At 37.6% G+C, this 24,472-nt stretch overlaps 1 protein-coding gene across 3 annotated transcripts; it reads right to left on the minus strand.

The window, feature by feature from the left end:
* Positions 1–24,047, minus strand: LOC139142326 (adhesion G-protein coupled receptor G6-like). Of its 3 annotated transcripts, none has more exons than XM_070712235.1 (19): positions 23,754–24,047; positions 13,484–13,606; positions 12,214–12,595; positions 11,546–11,613; positions 8,695–8,902; positions 8,176–8,312; positions 7,157–7,385; positions 5,646–5,817; positions 4,837–4,992; positions 4,393–4,509; positions 3,999–4,047; positions 3,463–3,575; positions 3,123–3,250; positions 2,623–2,894; positions 2,392–2,461; positions 1,164–1,546; positions 763–843; positions 443–523; positions 1–204 (listed from the first exon to the last, which is right to left on the minus strand). In XM_070712235.1, the coding sequence occupies exons 2-19, from the start codon at positions 13,566–13,568 to the stop codon at positions 125–127; spliced, it is 2,811 nt and encodes a 936-aa protein (XP_070568336.1). In that variant the 5' UTR covers positions 13,569–13,606; positions 23,754–24,047; the 3' UTR covers positions 1–124. The 3 variants fall into 3 exon arrangements, with proteins under 3 accessions (XP_070568336.1, XP_070568335.1, XP_070568334.1); XM_070712234.1 differs by having other exon boundaries at positions 1–225; positions 23,869–24,045; XM_070712233.1 differs by having other exon boundaries at positions 1–225; positions 23,754–24,045.
* Between the last annotated feature and the right edge of the window lie 425 nt (positions 24,048–24,472).

Raw genomic sequence — 24,472 nt, forward strand, 5'->3', positions numbered from 1 at the left:
CTTTGAATTACACAAACAATACTGATTTGCAATGTGGAGCACAGAAAGCGTTCACTTTTTGGGCAAAGCTTTTGTTATAAGTTGATAAATAGATGGCTACAGATACAGTGTCTTCGAGCAATCTTCACTGAAGGTCCTCTCTTGTCCCATTCGAGTGTCTTTTGTATGTACTCATCGCCTCTCCATTGATATGGTAGTGGTGGTCTGTCGAAGATATTGGGGAATCTGAAAAAAGTGTTACCGTAGTTCATTTTCGAATTGAATCAATAACTGAACAAAGGCTCCGGGCAAAACCATGACCATGTAATAGGTATTTGACAAAGGAAAATGTAAATATGGCGATATGCCCGTTCAATAACAATAATATCGAATCATAAGTCCTTGGAAAAGAAGTTGAAAAAAAAAACATGAAACAGTGTGAAAAAATTGACAATGTACGTACCGACGATGGCGTCTTTTTCGGTTGTGTAACTTGCATTCTGTGGGAGGGTGCTCGACATGTTCACTGATGATGTTGAATCATCTAAGATACAGACAAAGATTACTCGTCGGTTAAGCTTTTAGGCTGAAGCTGTAGAGTGCATACTTAGAATGGTATTTTTCTGCTAAAATGCTGTTGAAAAGGACACCACAAACAGTCCATACGTTCACCGTAATGATCAATAACTATCATATACATCAATTTCATTGTCCTTTGTAAAGACTTTCAGAAAGATATCAAACAATGTAAAAAAAAACAACAACATATAGCTGAATACTTACCAAGGATGGAGTCTTTGTCGATAGTGTCACTTGCGTTTTGTTTGAGGGGGCTCGACATATTCGTTGATGTTGTTGCCTCATCTGTAGACAGAAATGATAAAATTTGTCAGTTGCCTCTTTTAGGCTGGAGCTATAGGTTTGTGGTTGAAGGTATACTGGAATTTTTTCTGTATAAAGCATCTGTTGAAAAGGATACCATATATATACTTCATACTTTCTCTGCAATTAATCACTTTCTTTAGTTCGTTGAAAGTCTCCTGAGCAGTATTTCCTACAGGGAAGTCACCCTGTCAACATTCCAATGACAATTTAAACGATACATGAAACCCAATGTGCTCTTACGAATTGAGAACAAAGAAAAAATAGAACTAAATTTTCAATCGAATTTGAAAAACACATACGCTCTTTCCCACGTTGGCAGCATTCGCATCGACAAAAAATCTTCTTCCACCACGCTCGCACGTCCTTCTTCATCGCACAGTGAAACACAAAGATGAACAGCCCCTGCAGACTGTTGAAGATGGCGAACAGGTAGTTGAATAGAAGACTTGCTTGACCAATGGCAAAAAAGGCAAAGATCCACGTGAGCCCTAGCAGTACCATCAAGGCAATGGCCGCCCTCAACCTTGAAACATAACTATACTTCTCGTTTGGTGTCGATGTTCTTGAATTAAGTCGACATATTTGGTAAATGATCAGACAGAAGACGATGAGGTTGAAGAGGAGAACCAGACAAAATGGAGCGAGGAAGGATATGTAGAACGCCATGTCTGACAACCAACAGCTAAAGAGTAAAGAAAGGAGAAAATCAAATATCGTCATCATCACGATCGTAGCATTGTTGGAATCATATAGTTTTGTGCATTTCAAATTATGTAACAGAATATATACCATTTCGTTCCATGCAATCTACAATGTTATGAAAGCAAACCTTAACAATGTTTGTCTTCGTGTCATTCTTTATGCAGATAAATATCGATTTCACTTTAAGTTTAAAGTTCTGTACATTGGAATTTGGAAATCTCAAAAAGCTATAGAAACGCTCGTATAAAGGACAAATATGACAGGATAACCTTCCTGAGACAACGTTTACGATGCTGTGCGCTCTTTTTTCCTACTGAGTGTATATGTGTAGCGCCCTCCCTTGTGGAGATTTTATCTCGAAGCGTCCCTCACGTGGCCAAGGCGTGTTAAGGTTGGTTTAAGATCGTACGAGAAGGAGATATGAGATAGCGTCATACTTTCAATTAATTATTAGTAAATGAGAACAATAGTAAACGGGATATTCGACGGTGTGATCTTGTTTAATCTTAAGAAACAATCAAATACTGGCTGCAAATTTCCACGTGGTGACTATTGTCGAGTGATGATAATTTTGTAGTTATGTAATTTTAAAAACGTGGATAACTCTACAGTGAACGTACACTGATGACTAAGATCTGAGACTGAACGTTTCATTTTCCATTTTTAATAACGATTTAAAGTTGTGCTACAACTACATCGTGGTGTGTTGACTTCAGTTCCTTAAAGTATTAGGATCCAGACTACCTCGACTCGTAATTCCCCTGACTACGAGCGCAATACATATAATCTTTCATTTGCAGAGTTTCACTTTTATGGGAAACTTACATAGTATTGTGGTAGCCGTAGTTGTCAATGTCGATAGCCAATGTAATGACAACGATAAGTACTGGTACACCTGTACATTGCAAAAGAATAGTATTTATGTCAATTGCGAAATGCAATGTATGACTATACATGTCTTTTTGTCTGGTCGAAACATGTGTTCATTAAGGGGTTTTTCTGATACTTGAAAATATAACAGACCGAATAGATTATATTAAAATGTTATTTGCTTACCCCATCCAATCAGGCAAAACTTGATCATGAAATGACGGATGTATATTTCAAACACTTTGACCAGCATCAGATACAGGTGAACCGCTTCCAGGGCCATCCACATCATAACAGCCAATAGAAAATAGTGTAAAAAGACCGCGATAGACGTGCAAAACCCTGGTAAAGTAGATTCGTATTCGATGGCGAATGCACCAATAAGGAAAAACAGCAATGCCATGAAGAGTGCAAAGCACAAGTTTATCAGAATTTTGGTGGCTTTGTCGTTTGTCTTCCTGAAATAAAGGTCAGATATTGAGGCGTGAAGAGGAATTTCTCAGTGATGACAAATAATTACCACTAAACTTGAATGGAGAAAAACAATAATAGATCTGCAGGCCTCGCCTGTTCTCGTTGTAACAACACCCAAGAAATATGAAAAGTATAATGTTGAAACTATACGAATGAATTAAGAAGTTATTTACGAATATTTATCGTCACGAGATATATGTTTTAATAGCTACCTGTAGCAAATCAGAGTCACAAGCGTCGCCGCCAATGCCAAAAGAGATATTAGACACCCAATAATGGAAATTATTGATAACGCTTTTTGATGGGCTGGGTCGAGCGGCGGACCAGATCTGTAAACATCCTAAACATAAAATGAGCAAAAGTCAAATAGTATGTAACCAATTTCAAGCAAACGGTTTTGCGTAACTGTTATCTGACATACTTAAAATATATGTTCGAGTGTGATAAACAAGATTGAAGTAGTAAATCAAACCGATATTCATTGACCTGCATTCACATGAAAGAGGGATAGTAAAATCATTTTATTTTACCCTGTCGATATTCTATACTTACAAAGAGAAGTGCAAAGTTGGTCAGATGATCACATTCACATACAGCCATGAGTTCACCATGATATGTCTCTGACGTAAGAGAACATCCCTCGTCGGACCAAGCACCATTACCATCTCATTTTATGGTGTTTATTGAAACATTCAAAAGAAACAACAAGATGAGATTCGAGGGCAGACAATAATTTTAATAGTCACTGTGAGAAACGCGGAGGCAGGAAACTTGGACAAAAGAAATTGCTTTTGCCGAGATGTGGGATGGAAAAATAGTTTTGTGGCAAAGCTTTATTATTGGCCCGAATAAATGCGATGCAGATACTGGAAGTAAATTTGAAAATAAATCTAAATACTTTCTATCAGAGGCAAATTTACCAAAGTTGAAGACAAATCATAAACAAATATAATTACTTATTAAACCCTGCAATCTTTGAAGTAAACTACAGCTTGTATAGTAAGGGAATCAACGTGAAAAAGAAGGTCTTGGGCAGCTTCTCTAGGGAAAACTAATGTATTCTGACCATACATATGCCTTTTACTCACCATTAGATCTAAAGTCCCAAAACACACAGCTTATGTTACCATTATCTGACTAAATATAAAATTTGTTGGTAGTATTAACATTGTTGATCACTTGTACATGAAGCATGAGATGCAATCCGTCTTCTTTATAATTTTAGTATATTTTACTATCATATGTGATCATCCTTTATTGTTATAAACTCTTACAACTCTGAATTGGACTCATTCTCTCTGTTCCAATGTAAAAACCGATGATACAATTCATATTGTTTAACTAATAGTTAATCAGAAACTGAAACTGAAAACAATTAATTCTGTTCTCAAATTTACTTACTGGTCAGTGTGTTCCCTTACTATAGTATGTATGACAGTTGCCTTTTCAGCTTTGCAATCAATTAATTATAAAGTTTCATACCTGATTTTGATAGGCTAAGTGCAATATAACTGGGTCGCTTAGGTTGGTTAGTTTCATTTCTCCAATGCTTGCAGCCAACACAGGACTGAATTCGGACAGCGTAGAGTTGTCGACAGCCTAAATCACGTAGCAAAGATAACACAGAAGGGACTGGTTACTGCGGTTGTTGTACTTGGCAACCAAGGCAAATAATAGTAAAATGCGACACATTAAGGAATATCTAATAATTGGTCATATTTACATTGGTTTTCCGATACAGTAAGTTCTTCTGGTGAAGTGATTATGCACATGGGTGCTGTTCCTTATCGTTAATCGAATCTAGAACATTACGATCAACGATATATCATTCTTTGCAAGAAAATGTATCGATAAAAAATCTCGGCTCTTGACTCTACTACCATGGTATCGTTAGTATGTCACTAGTATGTTTAAGAAAAAACGAACCTCGAAAAAGGTGTTTAACTTATGACCTACGAATTGCGCCCTCTCGACCTGTTGCTGTTCAGGTTGATCCAACTGATTAAATAAAGACGGTGGCAATTGGATAGATGATGCCATCTCGCCATTTGATGTGCCAGACTCTTCTGGAAAGTTGATTTGCTGAACGGAATAGAAAGGCAAGTCCAATGTTATCACCATAGATTTGTTTCCGTTTCGTTTCTCTGCCCTTGCCCTTGGCTATCTACGTCTCTTTCTGTTTCTGTTTTAGCCCCATTCACATGACTGCAAAATTTTAATTTAATACCTACAGTTTCCTTCGTTGTGCTTTCGGAGAAACAGGTAGATCTATAATAATTGATAATATACGGCATTGTGTTTTCGTATATCACTTGAATTTTGTACTCAATTCATTTTCTACTACCCCCAGCAATGCTCTTATCTTCTCAGCAATGCATAAATTAATCGAATAATCACAGAACGAAACACGTTTCCCAATGCTGTGCCAAGTCGAAGTAGTGTTTGTATGAAATTAGTATGATTCGCTTCTAAAATGTTTTTCATTGTTCAAGTTTTCAGGCTCTAGTTACCAGGTATTTCTGCTATCGGGATACAATGCTCCGGTCTGAGGGAGAAGCTCGTTGAAAGAGCAAACAAACAACATTACTGTCATTTGGAAATACACAATAGTGAGTCTAACAAACGGACAAATATTGGAATAAAACGATGTGATATCATTAATTAGCTTTGCGTCGAGAGTTCCCCACCAACAGCTCAACTTGTTTCTTTAAATGTTTATTTTAAAAAAAACTTACGTTTTCACTTGGTATTACAAACATCAACCCTTCAAACGTTGTTGCATTTATTGAAATAGCTGTTGTCAAGATGTTTGGTGTTTCTATGGTTACAGATGATGAATAGTTTGTGTCTCCGGCAGAGTTGTTGAATTCTACTCTCAAAACAAGGTCATCTACTGCGCGAATGAGTCTGAAGAATATGATATTAAACACTTAACAATTTTATGATGGATGCAGATACGAATAACCCTATATTAACTTGTCGCTTGCCATGTTGTACAATGTAGTGTACAAGATTAAATTGTGCAAACTGCGTAGATTATGCTGACGAATGCTTTAGGTACACTTAACATGGCCAAAACATTGCAGCATATACTATGATAACTTCTACAGGTAAAAGGGTACTTAGAACAATTGTACAGGTCAAGGGGTACTTGCCAGGAATTCTTTCTTTCGTCGTTTGTATTTGAGGTTTTTCATATTTTATGTTATGTAGTATACGCATATCAGACAGACTGCTCAGTGACAAGAAGGTATGTTTACTTTCAATACATAACAGGATATAATTATGGCAGAAGGAATACGGATAGTTTTCAATCGGATTCGAACCCACAACATACGGCATCAGTCGCCTAGCTGAGAGGCCACAGACAGAACCACTCGGCTAAATCTCCACTCCCACAAAAGAGTGGTTCAATAGCCGGCTAAGTTGTTACATTTTTCTGACTGAGACCGCTCAACACGTTGTAGAGTTCGTGAAGCACTCACGCACGCATGCTCACTATCATACATCGCACATACACACTTTATCGAAGCGAAGAAACGAATTTCATCGCTTTATCGCGAACGATAACTCGGGGACAATTCTGTCCACCAGTAGAGTTACCAACCCAGGGTAGAAAATACGGCTAGTTTTCAATCGGATTCGAACCCACAACATACGGCATCAGTCGCCTAGCTGAGAGGCCACAGACAGAACCACTCGGCTAAATCTTCACTCCCAAAAAAGAGTGGTTCAACAGCCGGCTAAGTTGTTACATTTTTCTGACTGAGACCGCTCAACACGTTGTAGAGTTCGTGAAGCACTCACGCACGCATGCTCACTATCATACATCGCACATACACACTTTATCGAAGCGAAGAAACGAATTTCGTCGCTTTAACTGGGCGAACGATAACGTCGGGGACAATTCTGTCCACCAGTAGAGTTACCAACCCAGGGTAGAAAATACGGCTAGTTTTCAATCGGATTCGAACCCACAACATACGGCATCAGTCGCCTAGCTGAGAGGCCACAGAGAGAACCGCTCGGCTAAATCTCCACTCCCAAAAAAGAGTGGTTCTATAGCCGGCTAAGTTATTACATTTTTCTGACTGAGACCACACGTTGTAGAGTTCTTGAAGAACTCACGAACTTTAAGTCGGAGACATCGACTCAAAGCTATAACGAAGAACGATTATCTAGCGTGAAAGGTTAAGTAAAAGTCATGTGATAAGCATAAAAGTTAACATTGTATTTCATAGTCTACCTTGAAGAGGTGTTTTCTTGTTGCTCACTTGATACTAACACTCCAAATTCGACATCAAGCAAATGATCTACACTGAGTTGTACATCTTCTGCCACATTTATCTCTGTGCTGTTTCCACTCTCCAGGATATTTTCGATGATGTCAACTGTTAGCGCCAGCTCAGTCTCGTCGAAAGTTTCAGCGTCTGTTGTGAGGTTGACGAGCTCGCTGGAAATCATCGAAGCTTGACCTAAAGCGGGAGAAGTATGCGAAAGGCGAGCACCAGACTTGGAAAGGCTGTAAATGACGTGATTGTTCACGGTGTAACAAGTGTTTTATACATAAATCTACATTTATTTATTTATTTATTTATTTATTTATTTATTTATTTATTTCGAGAACCAGCTCATACACCAAAAAACATACAGAAAAAGGGGGACTGATAAACTATAAAAAACTATAAAAAATTAAATCATGATGGAAATTAAAACTGTCAGACAGAGAAAACTTTAAAAGCAGTCGAAAAACAGTCTTTCCCAGAACAGTCTACCACACATAATATATGTATTGATAGCAGCACTAATAAGAGAATTTTCACTATTCATCAGCCTCATATAAAATTTCGAGCGTAAAGTGCGCTGTTTAATTTCGAAAGTCAAAATGTAAGGACGTGTAACAAATTAACGAAATCAATCATAGACCGTGTAAACTACAGTATAATTATTACGCAAAGTATTATAGCTCATACATGACCATTTACTGTGTCTTAGTTTAATTCGTTGTTCCAAGCTTTCGCTCACTGGGATTTCCACAAAATAATCAACGAAATATTGGTGCTTGCAAAACAGTACACTAGGAAAACTATCCACAGTCATCTAAATGCTCACACAAATATTGTTGAACTTTCAAATTTTCCCCCTTAACATTGCATATCAGTCAATCATAAATTAGAGGGAAAGGTTTCCGATCAAACTCTGCATCAAGCATGCTGGCCAGGGCAAAGTGGTTGTCCCTCTTATACAATCTGCCCTGGACCGTACCTGGAGGTATGGGGAGATCTGCCAAGTGTTGCAGACGGTCTTCTCGATCGGCGTCGTTTCTCGGTATTAAGCAATCTGAAGTATCAGGATCCTCCCATACTGCTTGTTGTTTTAGATCTGCTGAACATCTGAATGAACTGTGGAGCCAAAATTAACGATTGAAATTCATGTTAGAATAAAACACTTATAGATCTGAAAATGAAGAAAATACCGACCAGTAATCTGTCACACATCCAGCCTCTCTGTCGAGATTGACGAAAGTCAAATAAACGTCACAGCATGGTGCTAGGTTGCGCCTTGCCTTCAGTTTTGCCTTTCCCTTACCCATGAGTAAGTGTTAACACTAACGTTATTCCTTCAATAACACTAAGATTGAATAGTGTAAATATGCATGACAATTGAAATGCAAGGCCAAATTATATTCAACATTTGTTGGCACCATCCGACCAAGGACATAGATACGGATGAATTTTCGTTGCGTACAAATGTTCAGCGGTTAGAACGGTGAAGAATCCATACCAATGTCTTTTTGCCATTTTGCTGTTGTTGTACGGGCATTCCTCTGCAGTGGTGATGTTGACATCGGTTAAAGGCCAGAATATGATACCCTTATCATCCTCTGTCAGTTCCGGCTCGCAGTGCAACTGATTGATAAACTCTCGATTGGTAGAGGAACAGGAAGGAAGGCATGTACTTAGTGATGGGCGTTCCATAGTCTTGTTATAATCTAGCAAAAAAGGAAAATGTAACTGATTTAGCAAAACGAGCATTACTCAATTGCGAGACATACCTTTATTACTGTGAACACTTGTAAGTCTCGAAATTAAATGTATCAACTGACGATGAATCTCTGATATTTTTCTGTGTTGTACCCTTTTTACGACTGGTCGTAGCTATAGCAATGAACGTTCCACAGGCGCTTGATACATTTCTTAGTCCTCTGTTCGGATACATTTATATTCAAAAATGTAGAAATAAAAATCATAACGTCGATCAGTTTTGTTAACCCCCCTTCACAATAGTAAGTTTTGATCTCAAGAAAGACCGAAAACTCTATAATTATCTGATTGAAAGGATATGTTGAGTACATCTGGTGATTGAGTCGAGTAACTAGGGCTGGGATCACGACTCGGACATGAGCGAACATTGCTCCAGAGTTTATGGTTAGAACTAGGACGGTATCTGATCGTCTTCGAACCTCTAACTTTCGTTTTTGATTAATGAAAACATTCTTAATATATAAATTATATAATTCTTAATATATAAATTTCAACAAAACTATTAAAATATAAAAGTAGTCAACATTCTCTGTGGAATAAAAAACTAGACATTTGGGCACAAAGGCATTGCAGAGTTATAGCCTGTTAAAACTTCTGAAAAACTGACCAAATATGAAGAGTTGGGGAGTCCTTAGTGTATTAACTATGGTAGAGGTCCCCTAGCTTTTAATAAAATGTTTGAAAAGGGAAAGTCATTATTTGCTGTTTTTCAGGAAAGTTTGACAAGGCGGTGCTGGCATTCAGAGTGAGTGACTGCTATTGTAAATGCATTTTAGATTCTTTGAGTGTCAAAGAGGTGTCAAAAGTGAGATTAACCAAAAAACTGCTCTATGACTTCAAACGAGGGGTGCAAATATGGCTTGTTTTCAACATTTTTGACAGAATAACAGTTTTCCTACATAATTGTATACCAATTTAATCCGACTTTGAAATGAGATATGGACATGGAATTTTTACAGCCTATTAACAAGGTTACAGATAAGATTTGTACGGCACAATTTTCCTGTATTTGAAGTACTTTTTTGAAAAATCACATTTTGAAATTTGAAAGAATTTTTAATATTTTTTTGATATATAAACCCATGTAAATCATAAAAACACATTTTATTTACAAATCCTGCCGTACAAATCTTACAATAAATAGTGTCAACATATTTATAACTAATTTGGTAATATTAATACTATCCAATTATTATTAAATTCAAATATGTAAAAAAAATATGAAAAATTAAATTTTAATATTTACTGGTGTATATTTCAAAATCATGGCTGCAATATACAATTTTTATATTCTTTGGAGAAAATATTAACTAAGGGAGTTATCCTGAAATTTGAACTAAATATCTTGATTCTAACACTCGAAACTTGACATTAACTCTGAGAAAAGAATTGGTGCAAAATAGCCTTTCCAACACCTTAAATGGTAAACCGATCGTTAACTTCATTTGTGCATTTATTGAGTGCTACACAAAATATTGTACGGATGTGGGGCGTTTTTCCCATGGCTTGACACAGGGGCATGGAACATAGGTATAGGATATCAAGTAACGTTGTGGACCAACCGGATCGTACGAGGCCAATGGCGCGAAACACAACAAAGTGAAATCTTCTCAGATGAAATAGGGCAAGGGCAGCATCGGAAAGAAGTTGAGTCACCCTAACTGTATGTAAAACGGATGTGATAAATTAAGAAAAAGTATTAAAAGAAGCGCAAAAAGCAGGAAAGCTTCAAGTATTGGCTTACATTCTGAGGTTGACTAATATTAGAATTTTCCCGTTTTAATGGACCAGTTTGGATTGTCTTTGGATTTGATTATTTTCTTGACCTCAAAATATGTATAATATCTGTTATTGCCGCTGTAGCTTTTACTTTGTCATGACTCCAAAGTCCGATTTTAATATTTCATCAATAAGATTCCATTGTACTATACGGAGTATACCCAACAGCTTGAAGGTAAATAGGTAAATATACATTGTTATTTCCAGCAATTATTACGATCTGCCAGTATTTACATAGTTATCATTTATTGAACGATGTACTAACATTATGGCTCTGTTGTTCAGTTCATGACTAAGTCCTTCAAGTTATTCTATGAGGTTGATCAGATAATCGCAGTCCTGTCATCAAAGAGATTCGAGGAAAATTATATGCGCAATGTCAGCGAAACGACAGTGCACCACACTTCCGAACTTAGCGTACATCGTATGCGTTACTACAAAAGAACCGACAAAACATTTCTCTTACGCCCACTGCCATACTGCTAATTGTGACACGTTCGCTGCAAGATGCAACTTGAAGCTTTCTCGGGAAGCCTTCTACTATTTACAGGTTAAGGGCACATCAATATGCAGATAAGGTATGGAGATAGCTATGACGCCATCTGCGCCAATTGTGCACTGCTTTTTTCGTCACCCGTACCCGAGATTCATTGCGAGGGCAGCCGGTACTTGCAAATGGTTTTTGACTGTTCCTAATTCGACTGTGTAAAGGCACCAATATTTCTCATTCACTAGAAATTACAGAGAAAGAATGATCAGATTATTTAAACTTAAATACTATGGGTTGACAGTTGTTGATATGCTGAACTCACCTATTTGACAAATAAATGGCTTCGGGTCATAATGGCAAGTGTCATCAAGTTTATAATCATCCTGTTTCCTGAAAGGTTTCGACAGATATAAGAATAAATTGTTATTAAGACGGCTAGTTTTCAATCGGGTTCGAACCCACAACATACGGCATCAGACAAGAGGCAGAAGACAGAACCGCTCGGCTAAATCCCCACTCTCAAAAAAGAGTGGTTCCATAGCGGCTAAGTTGTTACATTTTTCTGATTGCGACCGTTCCAAACGTTGTAGGATTCGAACCCAAAACATACGGCATCAGTCGCCTAAGAGCGAGGCAAATATTAGAATATTATAAAATATCGCCAATTAACACTTTTTTCTTCACATCTGATGTGAAATGGCGAACAATCAATGCTACATGGATCAATTATTATCGCAAATATATTTGAAATCAACTGTCTTTGCATAATTTCAATTTTTCGCGGTATACCTCAATATGAATAGTCAAAATTTCGACATGGTCATCATAGATACAGCAATCTACTTGAAAAGTACGCAGTGTCGTGCACAATTTTAATGACACCGATTATTGGCAATGCCATCTTTCTAAGAATTCAACAAGGTCCTCAATTATATGACGATATGAATGAGGGCCCTATACCCCATAATGTCTGGTTAATGGGCTACCTACCTCATCTGACAGCGTAAGATTTCACATTCTTTACAACCACCTCTGCCCTTTCCGTCAGGTTGGCCGTCTGCCCAAAGGTCGCTGTCATTTGAAAGCGTTGACATATTCACCCAAACGTATTGATTCCCCTCCGGGTAAGAACTTGTATTACAGTAACAACCGATCCAATACCCTTTCCCTTCCTCTCCTGCAGAATCAAGTGCGGGAACTCCGTTCAATCGGTCCCTTATAAGCTTACGCTCAGCGTCAGATTCTAAAGTGGCAATGTACACCTCCACTCGTGGGTCAGTTGAAATGTTGCCGCAATAGTAACGCGCATCCTCCCATTTCAGCGATTCGGTGATTGCAATGAAGGCTAGTTCATCAGACACTTCTATAATTTCTGTAAAATGTGAGCAAAAACACAGTCATATCATGAATTTTAACTGTCCCTACGAGATATAGGGTCCCATAATGAATATTATAGAAATAACGACGCGCTGACCATTAACGTTTATTTATGGGCAAGGGCGATAGGAAAGCCAAAAATCAACGGGCGAGGCTTGTCGAGTCCGCTAATTTGGCTTTCCTCGAGCCCGCGCCCATAAATAAACATTAATGGTCAGCGCGGAGTCTGTTATTCCAATTATATTATCAACGAACCCCGAAAAAACCGTGAAAAATTTAAGAAAATTAACGTGCGAACGACAACGGGGCCCCAGAACCTGTCATTGAGTAGTGCGCGCGCTGCAAAAAACTGCAAATCGGGATTTTTTTTGAAAAAAAGCATCTAACTTAGCCCACAAATACTCCATTTTATTTCGTGGTTGATTATGATCTTTGTACAAATCAGAATGTTCGTTTTAGCCGTAAAATCACTGTGTTGACGATATTATTCATATTCACGGGCATTAAAACAAACCATTACTGTGTATTTGTGGGCAGTCACGTGTTTCAGCTCGACCAATTAAAACGCAATGAACAGGGCATGGTGATATATTATGCGACTGGCTCGCGGAGTCTACGTTGCCTTTGACTTTGCCTCTGTTTGAAATGTGAACTTTATCATCATGACCGAGATTAACATTTTTAAATAAAACATTTCTATCGTTTTTTTAAGGAAAAGTTTTCCTTGTCACCTGCATAACTCCCGTCCCAATAAAAAATCGTTTTGTTCTTCGAGTAGTATGTTTGTACTTGCAAACACAGTCAACGTAACAAGATGTATGCTTTAAGCTAGAGAAGTATTTGACGTATATTTACCACATAATTATTATTATTAATTGATTACCTTGACAGTGCTGTCCACCAGCAAAAGTGACAGGAACTTTGTTAAAGATAAAAACTAACAATACCGATAGGGAAGACAATATCATTGCTTGTCTCGTAGTTAATCACTAATCGAAAGCGAAACCTGTCGGTAAAGACAAAATTAAATGAATGAATGTTTATTAAGGATCGAATGGCACGCCCACATGTGGTTCTTTTATGGGATGCAAAGGTGAACTGTAAAGAACATAAATGAAAACTTATTATGTGGTTATATGGGCCGTAGAAGTCTTTACATGTAATAATCGTGTTTTCATTAGCCCGCAGACTTCGTGTGTGTCTGAGTTTTATTAGCGAGTCTCGTCAATGAACTTTGATTCTCGGTACATTTATGATGCATAGTGAGGGAGTTGGAACAAAAACTGCAAAAGACTACCTGTAATGAACCTCTTCATCGTAATCTGAAGTTTTTGAAGTGAAATTGTCATAATAACTAAGTGGGTCTTCAAAACGTTGAAATGGTACAGTCAATGTTTTGTTGAAACATCGTGTATCATATTGAAAATGCAAAGGTCAAAACTTGACAGCAACGGGAAGTACTTGTGATTTAAGGGTAACTGTTAACTCTTCTATGTATAAATGAACCGAACTTGTATTCGCTTGGTGACTGGGTGCCGTGCGTTGGAATCCGACCGAAAATCTATTGTATTGATAACGATGTGATTAGACCCGACAGATTACACGTTTTATGAAATTTGCTAAACCTATGATGATCAAAACCCCACACTTTGAGTCTATTTGAAATTGTAGAGATTGCATGATTTATTTGCAACCTCTGATCATATGACCACACACTGATGTCAGTGGATAAAAACTGCCCGATGACCTAGCGTGTTGCCCTTATCAGGAGATTAAATTTATCAACATATTGCGGCATATCCTGATGACGTATCAGTTATCACACACCACATTCACGTGTCAAGCATGTTTGACACATCTTCCTCTTTTTGTTGAAGTTTCATTTTTACACGCATTCACTATACACGATATTTTTTTGTTTTTTGAATTTGTATTTACAGTATAGTGTACAGAAGTTTCAACACCAATACAAATCTCAAATTAAGGAAACCACGTCACATCGAGGACGTTGTGATAGGACACAGAATGAACACATCGAGTAATCGGACCTTGAATTTCACAGTGTCGAATAACAATTCGTGTCAGGGGTCAGATCAGATCGAACAGCATGTACATTGTAAAGTTAAGTGTTCCAGGATAGAACACCAATGAAACGCCTTTTTGTAACACTTTTTGAACGCATCTAGACGTTCAGAAATTTAACACTACGTGTTCAACCAACGTTCAATTTTTGAACACACGTGTGCAGATTTTGAACAATATGTGTTCATCGACATTATATTGAACACATGTGTTCCATATCTGAAAACATGTTGCACATGAAATGTGTTCAAAAAATTTGAACGCATATACGCGTTCAAAGGGCTGTAACACTTTTTGAACGCATGGACGCCGTTCAACGATAAGTGTGTTAAAGGATTGAACACATGATATGCACTTGTTGAACACAACTTTTGGCGTTTAGGGGGTGTTCAAGCCTGAAAAAACATAACGGACCACTGATATTCAGTAAAATTATTTTATTCTAAAAATACACAAATTAGTTGACTAAATACAATTATTTAGTGTAAAAAGGGAAAATAAACAAGGCCACTTTGTAAAGTTTGTCAGAGGAAAACACTGCAAAAAATGCAACAATTGAAGATTTCACCATGATTGGATATATCGAATTAAGATCATCCCAAAAACATGTGTAGCAAATATCAAAGCTATCAGACGGGTAATTTTTAAGATACAAATGTTTTGACCAAAAATGGTAAAAATTGACCCCAAATAAAAACTTGCAGATTTCATCATAACTTGAATATATCACATCCTGATAATTCCCTACGTCTTAAAATGTTCGAAATGTCTTTTATGTCTCAAAAATACAAATTTGAATATTTCTGCATAATTGAACAACCTGAAAAAGCTATCCGCCGAGTCTTATGTCAAAAATATCAAAGCTGTTCATTAAGTAGTTTTGAAGAAGATTTTTAAAGATGTTTTGACCAAAAAGGACAAAAATTGCCATGAAAAATACAAATTTGAATATTTCATCACAACTACCACAAATTTGACGAAGGTCATTCTTAGGGACATGTTTACCAAATATTGAAGACGTCGAACCACCAGTAAGAGAGAAGAAGATTTTTGCCAAAAATAGCAAAATTCGCCTCAAAAATACAAATTTGCGTATTTCACCATAACTTGAAAATATATGATTAGGGTAATCTCTGGGAACCTGTACTCCAAATATTAAAAGAATCGTACTGGCCGTTTTGAAGAAAAAGCTTGGGATGTAAAAATTTGAGGACGATGCCTCACATTCACCTATTAGATAAGCTCTGCGTCGCTAAAAGCAAAGCTAAAAAACAGTAACAAATCGAGAACAAAAGACGTGTTGATCTACAATACAAAATAATCTAAGATTTGGTAGCAGGCTATGATCAACTAAATGTTACTGGAGCATAAGCCTTCAAAGACGTGACGTCTCCTTCATCAGATGCAAGGGTGCAATGAAGAATTGAAGCAGAAAGCGACAGAAAATTCAGAGTGAAAATTTCAGAAAATTCAGAAATTCAGAGTGTACATTTTTCACTCTGAATTTTCAGTCGCTTTCTGCTTTAATTCTTCATTCCACCATTGCATCTGATAAGGGAGACTACACGTATTTGAAAGCTTATTCTCCAGTAACATTTAGTTGATCATAGCGTTCTACCAAAGCTTAGATAAATTCAGAACAAAAATACAGAAACTTATCAAATTTCAGTTACTGACCCTCGGAAGTTTAAATCTACATTAGAGATGAACTGAGGTTTTCAAGCTTGTTTCCAGACAGCTACCTCTACACTCATCTTCTTCAATTTCTGCACCATCAGCTTCTGTAATAACTCTTCGATTACCAGGTAAATCCAACTTTTCACATCCTGAAAATAATGCAACAATAGGTAATATGGCGACATGAGACTTTAAATGAAAGATAAGGTGGCCTTATTAGGTTAAGGAAAAGGGGTGACTTTGGTATACAGTGCCTCTTTTCGATACTGTTACAAAATATTGGCTTCTTCTTGTCATCAACTGATGAAAAGTAAAAGAAAGGCCAACTCTCATATGCTGAAACAATAGAGTGTACACTCTGCGATGTTTAACTAATGTTTTATATGCGATTGTGATTACTAAAAGACATGTGTTAGCTGTGATTACGCAGCGGTGTGTGGCATATCGATCGCGCTCGGGTCAAGGGTCATCACCACAGTTTTGCGGTAATGACCCTTGACCTGACTGCGATCAATACGCCATGGCCCAAAACACTGCTGCGTATTTACATCTAGTGTATGGTATACGATCCACTGAAAGAAAAACAAGGTTTTTCTTCACGCATTTTAGCTATTCCAAAGTACTACACAAATAATTTCAAAGGATAATAATACAGATGCTTCAAAATTCAACACCTTTTACTATTTTGGAGAGAAAACTTACCCTTTCTGGTCTTTGCTTCCGAACGATCACGACTTCAGCGTGCGTTTACAAGAAAAATGTCGCAACATCCGTTTTGATGCATGACGGGATAAGAAGAGCACCAAACTTGAACACCAAGTGTAAAAGGGACATTATTTGTATCTTTTCATTTTTTTTTTTCATTTTTCGATGACTGAAATCCCCGGTCAAATCAATAGGAGACCTAAGTTGTGACTATGGACGGCTTCAAGGATGTGTAAAACCACCTTCTTGCTCTTTACGGCAAGGTTCAATGTTGGTAAGGGCGTCCGCGCGATTTGAACCAACCGCCATTATTGAACCCCAGCACATGACCAATATTACTACGCATACGTCAACTATCAAAGTACACAGCCAGAACGCTGAGCGGTCGTCACCTACACACTAACTTCAGCACAATGCATATCGATGAGCTCACGGCGCATAAGCAAATGCACGTCTCACAAACTACTGTCAAATAGTGAAATAAACAGGGCATTTGCTTGTAAGTTTGATTTTAGTATCGATGACACGGACTGTGAAACAAATAACACCATAAACGCAATTGGGCCAATGGTAAAACTAAAACGATATCAGATTGCTGTGGTGATAGTGAAACAGGTAGAGAGTTGTGCATTTTCTTCTTGCATTTGACCGTTAGCAAATCTTCGTCAACTATTAAGATTTTAGGGCATTTTCTTGCCATTACGTTGGTTCGTTTTACAAACACGACATGATCACTTGTTGAACTTGGAAACATCGCACTCGGACTGAACAGTGCACGGTGTAGCATCTGTGACATCGTGACACCGCGCCTAGCGGGTACTGTACTGTCGATTGACACTGCTCGCGATTGGAGTCACCTCTCGATACACAAGATCTGTTCGAATGTTGTTATTCTCTATGCATCGTGTAATTATTTGTATCAGTTGCATCGCATTTCGAACCAAAAGTGAGTACATTGCAATGACAGTTGCCTAGACCCTATACGTCGCTTACGGCCTCCGTGCCTCCGACCCACTCCCAAAAGTGGGTTTTGCGTAAGTTTAGAAGCGCAGCTGAGCACATTGTGTACCTAGCCCTGCGTACAGGTCTGTGTGTTCCCGGCGTCATACGGCCTCCTCGCCGTATAACGCCGGGAACACAAAGACCTGTACGCAGGGCTAATCGTGTACCCAGGCGAGGCGGGTGTGCTCGAAAACGAAACTCAGTGCGAGTTTGGGATTAAACTGGGTTGTTTTTGGTGGAGAAACTGCACGCCATAACCGAGGTGCTGCCAGCGATCTGGCACACAACCCTGCCACGCAGAGCTAGCTTTCACCCAACAATGTACACCATGATGTACATGTCAGTCGCCAAAGCAGCTTCAATCATTGATAGTAGGGGCCCCTCTGTTGTATATGCTTCAATTTCGCGATCACCTTGACAATAACGTGACTGTCTACTGAAGTTTATCCCTTCATTGTACTCTGTTTTGACATTTCTATGTCCACAGGCTTTGAGCAAGTCTACACTGTAAAGTTAAGTGTTAAAGGATAGAACACCGATTAAACGCCTTTTTGTAACACTTTTTGAACGCGTCCAGACGTTCAGAAATTTAACACTACGTGTACAACCAACGTTCAATTTTGAACACACGTGTGCAGATTTTGAACGCTACGTGTTCATCAGATATTATATTGAACACCATGGTGTTCCATATCTGAACACACGTTGCACATGAAATGTGTTCAAAAAATTGAACGCATTTACGCGTTCAAAGGGCTGTAACACTTTTTGAACGCATGGACGCCGTTCAACGATAAGTGTGTTAAAGGCTAGAACACATGATGCGCGCTTGTTGAACACCTTTTATTTTGGGCGTTCAGGGGGTGTTCAAGCCTTGGAATAACATTACAGACCTCTGATATTCAATAAAATTATTTTATTCTAAAAATACACAAAGCATTTCTAGAGTAAAATACAATTACTGTAAAATGGGCAAATAAACATTGGCCAATTTGTATGTAAAGTTTGTCAGAGGAAAATACCAACGGTGTTAACACCCTCCTATCAAAAACATAAGCATTAAAAATCACCATAGAAAAATGTGGATCGTTTTAAAAAATATGAACAAAGTAATAACATAACAGGTTTTTCTTAAATATTGGGTATTACTTGTCCAACAAAGTCCTTCATGAACAAAAAGCTTTGTTTGTTTGTAATATCTTTAAATAAACAATGACATAAATCGGTGACATTTCAAAAATCTACTTCTCAGAAATTAAAAACATATTCGTTAAGACCTTTCAGATTCTGGTGTACCTTGCTATTAATTGTTTATACAAATGTTTTTACCTAAAGTGATAAAAATCATCCTTAAAAAAAAAATGTAGATTGCATCATAATGTGAATATATCACATTCTGGTAATCCCTCATATCTTAAAATGTCTGGAATGTCTTTAATTGAACGTTTCAAATTTCTGCTTTATTTGAACAATCTGAAAAAGGCTATCAGTAGAGATCTATGTCTTTAATATCAAAGCTGTTCAATTAGCAGTTTTGAAAAAGATTTTTAAAGAACTTTTGACCAAAAATGACGAAAATTACCATGAAATATAAAAAATTGAATATTTCATCACAAATAGCACAAATTTGACTAGGGTCATTCTTAGGGACATGTTTACCAAATATTGAAGACGGTCAGTAAAAGAGAAGAAGATTTTTGCCAAAAATAGCAAATTAGCCTCAAAAATATAAATTCGCATAGTTCATCATAATTTGAACATATGTGATTAGGGTAATCCCTGGGGACCTGTAATCCAAATATTAAAGGATTTGTACATGCTATTTTAAAGAAAAACCTTGGGATGTACAAATTTGAGGACAATGCTACACATCCACCTATTTAGCTGACGGCAAAGCTAAAAACCAGTTGCTAAGAACAAGAGACGTGTTAAGGTACAATACAAAATTCTCTAAGGTTTGGTAGCATGCTATGATCAACTAAATTTTATAAGGGCATAAGCTTCCAAAGACTTGAAGTCTCCTTTAACAGATGCAAGGGGAATGGAAAATTGAAGCAGAAAGTGACAGAAAATTCAGAGTGAAAATTTCAGATAATTCAGTAATTAAGAGTGGACATTTTTACTCTGAATTTTCCGTCACTTTCAGCTTTAATTTTTCATTCCATCCTTGCATCTGATAAAGGAGACTACACGTCTGTGAAAGCTTATTCTCCGGCAACATGTAGTTGATCATACCATGCTACTAAAGCTTAGATTAATGCAGAAAAAAAATACAGAAACTTATCAAAATTCAGTTACTGACCCTTGGAAGTTTAAATCTACATTAGAGATGAACTGAGGTTCTCAAGCTTGTTTCCAGACAGCTACCTGTACACTCATCTTCTTCATTATCTGTACCACGTGCACCAGCTTCTGTAACAACTCTTCGATTTTCAGTTAAATCCACTTTTTACATCCTTAAAATAATGCAACAATAGGTAATATGGCGAGATGAGACTTTAAATGAAAGACAAGAGACTGATTAGGTTAAGGAAAAGGCGAGACTTTCATATACAGTGCCTCTTTTCAATACTTTTACAAAATATTGGTTTCTTCTTGTCATCAATTGATTAAAATAAAAAAGCCAAACTCTCATATGCTGAAACAATACATTGTATACTCTACGATGTTTAACTGATTTTTACATGCGATTGTCTCTACTAAAAGACATGTGTTAGCTGTGATTACGCAGCGGTACTATGCAAGGCGTATCGATCGCGCTCAGGTCAAGGGTTATCGCTTAAGTTGGTGTCACGATGACCCTTGACCCGAGTGAGATCGATCGATAGGCCATGGCCAAAAGTACCATCGCGTATCACAGCTTGTTGTTGGTATACCAGCCACTGAAAGAAAAAAGGTTTCTTCACGTAGTTAAGCTATTTCAAAGTACAATACGATTAATTTCGAAGGATATTAATACAGATGCTTCAAAATCTAATACCTTTTACTATTTTGCAGAAAAAACTTACCCTTTCTGGTCATCTTTCCGCACGATCACGACTTCAGGGTGCGCTTATAAGAAAAATGTCGCAACTTCCGTTTTGATGCATCATGGGATAGGAAAAAGCACCAAACTTGAACACCAAGTGTTTAGAAATAGAACGCCTCTTGCACGCCGATGTTAAAATTAAAACGTTCATGGTGGTTTTCTGATTTTATTTTCAAATTTTCAAAATTTCAACACGTAATAAGCGTGTACAATTATTTTGTATACTTTCTTTTTTAGAAAAAACATGCTTTCAGCAATTGTAGACCGGAAATATTTTTCACTTAGTGGGAAATTCGTCACACCAAAATCCATGTACGTTTGCCGGACAGCGAGGCAGTAGTAAATTGAATATAGCCATTGTAAAGTAAAAAACACAAAAGACTGTTAATTGTTTCACAGTATTGTAAAATTTTTGTGATGCTGAGTTTTTGAACACTTGAAGGAGATGGCTGTTAACACATAGTGTTCAGGTTTAGAACATCATTGTTAATAATATGAACAGTAGTGTTAACAATATGAACACTAGCCGTTCAAATTTGAACACCGACACGTACATTTTGAACGCGTAAAGACGCGTCTAGCGTCCGCTATTTTTACAGTGTACATGGAGGTACAAACGAGACGAAAAATAGGTCTTGTCCGAGTCGTCCGATTCTTGCAGCTTGTAGGCATTTGAAATGCCCATTACAAAAATATGCTCTGTAGCACCAAAGAATGATGTATCTAAGAGCAGGATTGGCCGTCAAGATCTCCATAAAAAACTGACCGTCGAAATGTAACTGAGCAAACGGCATCGGTAATAGGAAATCCAGAAACTGCTACACTGCGCTCTCGACTTTCACTTCGTATGGTGCATTTTCTATACGCGGATGCTTACAGCGGCCTAGATAGCAGTAGCAGTGTGGTCTGATCGCAGGTCAACGGTAGCCCACTATTAACCTCTGACCCAAGGTTTTTCTATACAGTATACGCAAACGGGATGGAAGTTGTCTATGGTCGACCGTTCTTTAGACATCTTTCAATAAGTCGAACAACATTATCAACTTCTCGTTTGCAACAATATAGGTCAAAAGATACAAATAATGTCCATTTAAGGAGTAGAACGCCTCTTGCACGCCGATGTTAAAATTAAAACGTTCGTGGTGGTTATCTGATTTTCTTTTCCTAATTTCAAAATTTCAACCCGTTATAAACGTGTAAAATTATTTTGTATACTTTCCCTTTTTAAGAAAAAAACATGCTTTCAGTAATTTTAGGCCGGAGATATTTTTCACTTAGTGGGAAATTCGTTACATCAAAATCCGTATACGTTTGCCTAAGAGCGATGCAGTAGTAAATTTAATATAACCATAGTAAAGTAAAAAACACTTTACAGTATTGCAAAATTTATGTCATGCTGAGTTTTTGAACACTTGAAGAGATGGTTGTTAACACTACGTGTTCAGGATTAGAACATCATTGTTAATAATATGAACACCAGTGTTAACAACATGAACACTAGCCGTTCCAATTTGAACACCGACATCTACATTTTGAACGCGTAAAGACGCGTCAGGCATCCGCTATTTTTACAGTGTATAATATACGTTTATTTTTTCAAATATTGTCGTGTTTTGAGAGAATCGTTAACTGTCTTCTTCTCTCCAAAATGAGTGCAAACATTATTTTATTACCGCAGTTTTCAGCTTTAGTGCTATAGTATAACAATTACGTTTTGCTGTATTTGTTGTTAAATGTTTCTGCGCAGATTCTCGTATGACTGTGTGTGATAACTGTCGGTAGCCACTACTGAATTTCGACTCCAAAAAAGTTATGCAGAGTTATTTACTCTAACTATATTAACCTCAGTCTACGAACTTCGCCAGAGACTGTGACCCCAATGGTGAAACTGATTATTTAAAGCTTTTCAATTGCCGTTCATATCAGTAACTTTGCGGTGTAATAGCGATAATTACACAATGTCAGCAATTCTGCAAATCGCTAGTCGTGATCGCAGTCAAAATACAACGACCCACCTGTTCAGCAAATCAATAACGTCTGATGACTCCTCCCAATTCACTGACCCCTCTAGGCGGACTAATGACCAGTCCATAATATGTGTTAGCTTGCACGTATAATTTACGGAAGGTTGCTTTGAAATAACTAGCAGCATTGCTTGGTTGTTGCCAAAGACATATTTTTGTTCTCAATAGTGAAAAAAATCCCGAATGGCTTCGTGTGTGCAGTAGGTAATTAATGTACGTTGCGAAGTAAAATCCTCGCGAAATAATTCAGATTGTTGACGTTCGTAGCACAGGTATATAAAGTATTCTCAGTGTCGACTGCAACGACTCGCCATCGCGGATATCCGGTTGACTGTACAAAGTGCGTGGTCCCAGAGCCAAATGGCTCGGCCGATAGCCATTTCAAACCTACGGAGAACTTCCTCGCTAAAACCACGTTGAACTTCGTTATCCAAACATGTAGAACAGTTTTCAGAGCAATTTTTTCTTATCAATTTTTAAAAACTTTGTTTTCAGAGTAATAAGTGGTCTAAGGTTATATTCGGAACACGGTTGCTATACCCCAAAGTAATACTGTACGGAACTACTAGGAGTTATTTGCCTTGTAACACTCGTCACAACAATTATCTAATTCAAAGTTACAAAGCTTGACCCACCTTTCTGTACCGTGTCAAGTAGGAATGGAACCGCTGAAAAGAACAGGTTATTTGATCGAGTTGGTCTGATTCGAAAATTCTTCGTCAAAGTATAATAAAAGACGTCTTAACTCACATCCTTTGGTACGGATAACGCAGTGCCATATATATGTGTTTCTTCACTAATTCTCAAAGGCAACAATCTAGTACCGGCTTCAGGAAGCTATGTAACAGCGAATGAGCTTTGGGCGAGACTTGATAAATGTATTGATATGACATGACATCACCAGAGTTAGCCAATCCTGATTACAAACATCCGAGATATGGGAAATGCCATCGCCGCACTCTGCGTTCGCGGACTGAGCATCGTGACTCAAAAACAGGACAGGGTTTGTCACAGCAGCACACTAAAGATACTGCTCTCCTTTAAGGGCATGTCACAGTCATAAAAACAAATACTGTATCATGGGCACCATCAGATTTAGTAGTTATACATAATTCAAAAGTGTTGAATGAACATTTGACAACTGTCGGGAGGCGTTCAAACTTTGTTCATGTTTTTTGTTGGAATTAAAGTCACATTTACAAGTTTTAAACTAGTCTTGTCAGTCTTGTTCTCGAAAAAATAGGGATATTTGTCTTGGATATTCATTCGGATATTGTAACAGTTTCGTCCGATGTAATAAAACATGTCGTGTATCATTGTGTTTTTACTCTAGGAAATACACTGTTGCAGCACA

Source organism: Ptychodera flava, chromosome 10 (genome assembly GCF_041260155.1).
Source record: "Ptychodera flava strain L36383 chromosome 10, AS_Pfla_20210202, whole genome shotgun sequence".
In the NCBI taxonomy this organism is placed as follows: Eukaryota; Metazoa; Hemichordata; class Enteropneusta; family Ptychoderidae; genus Ptychodera; species Ptychodera flava.

Bases quoted from the DNA above. Each gene is read 5' to 3' on its own strand.
- LOC139142326 (XM_070712234.1), bottom strand. From the start codon at position 13,568: ATGATATTGTCTTCCCTATCGGTATTGTTAGTTTTTATCTTTAACAAA. The intron at 4,510-4,836 runs GTTCGTTTTTTC...TACGTGATTTAG, and splicing joins AGTTAAACACCTTTTTCGAG to GCTGTCGACAACTCTACGCT. The intron at 226-442 runs GTACGTACATTG...CACTTTTTTCAG, and splicing joins CGAAAAAGACGCCATCGTCG to ATTCCCCAATATCTTCGACA.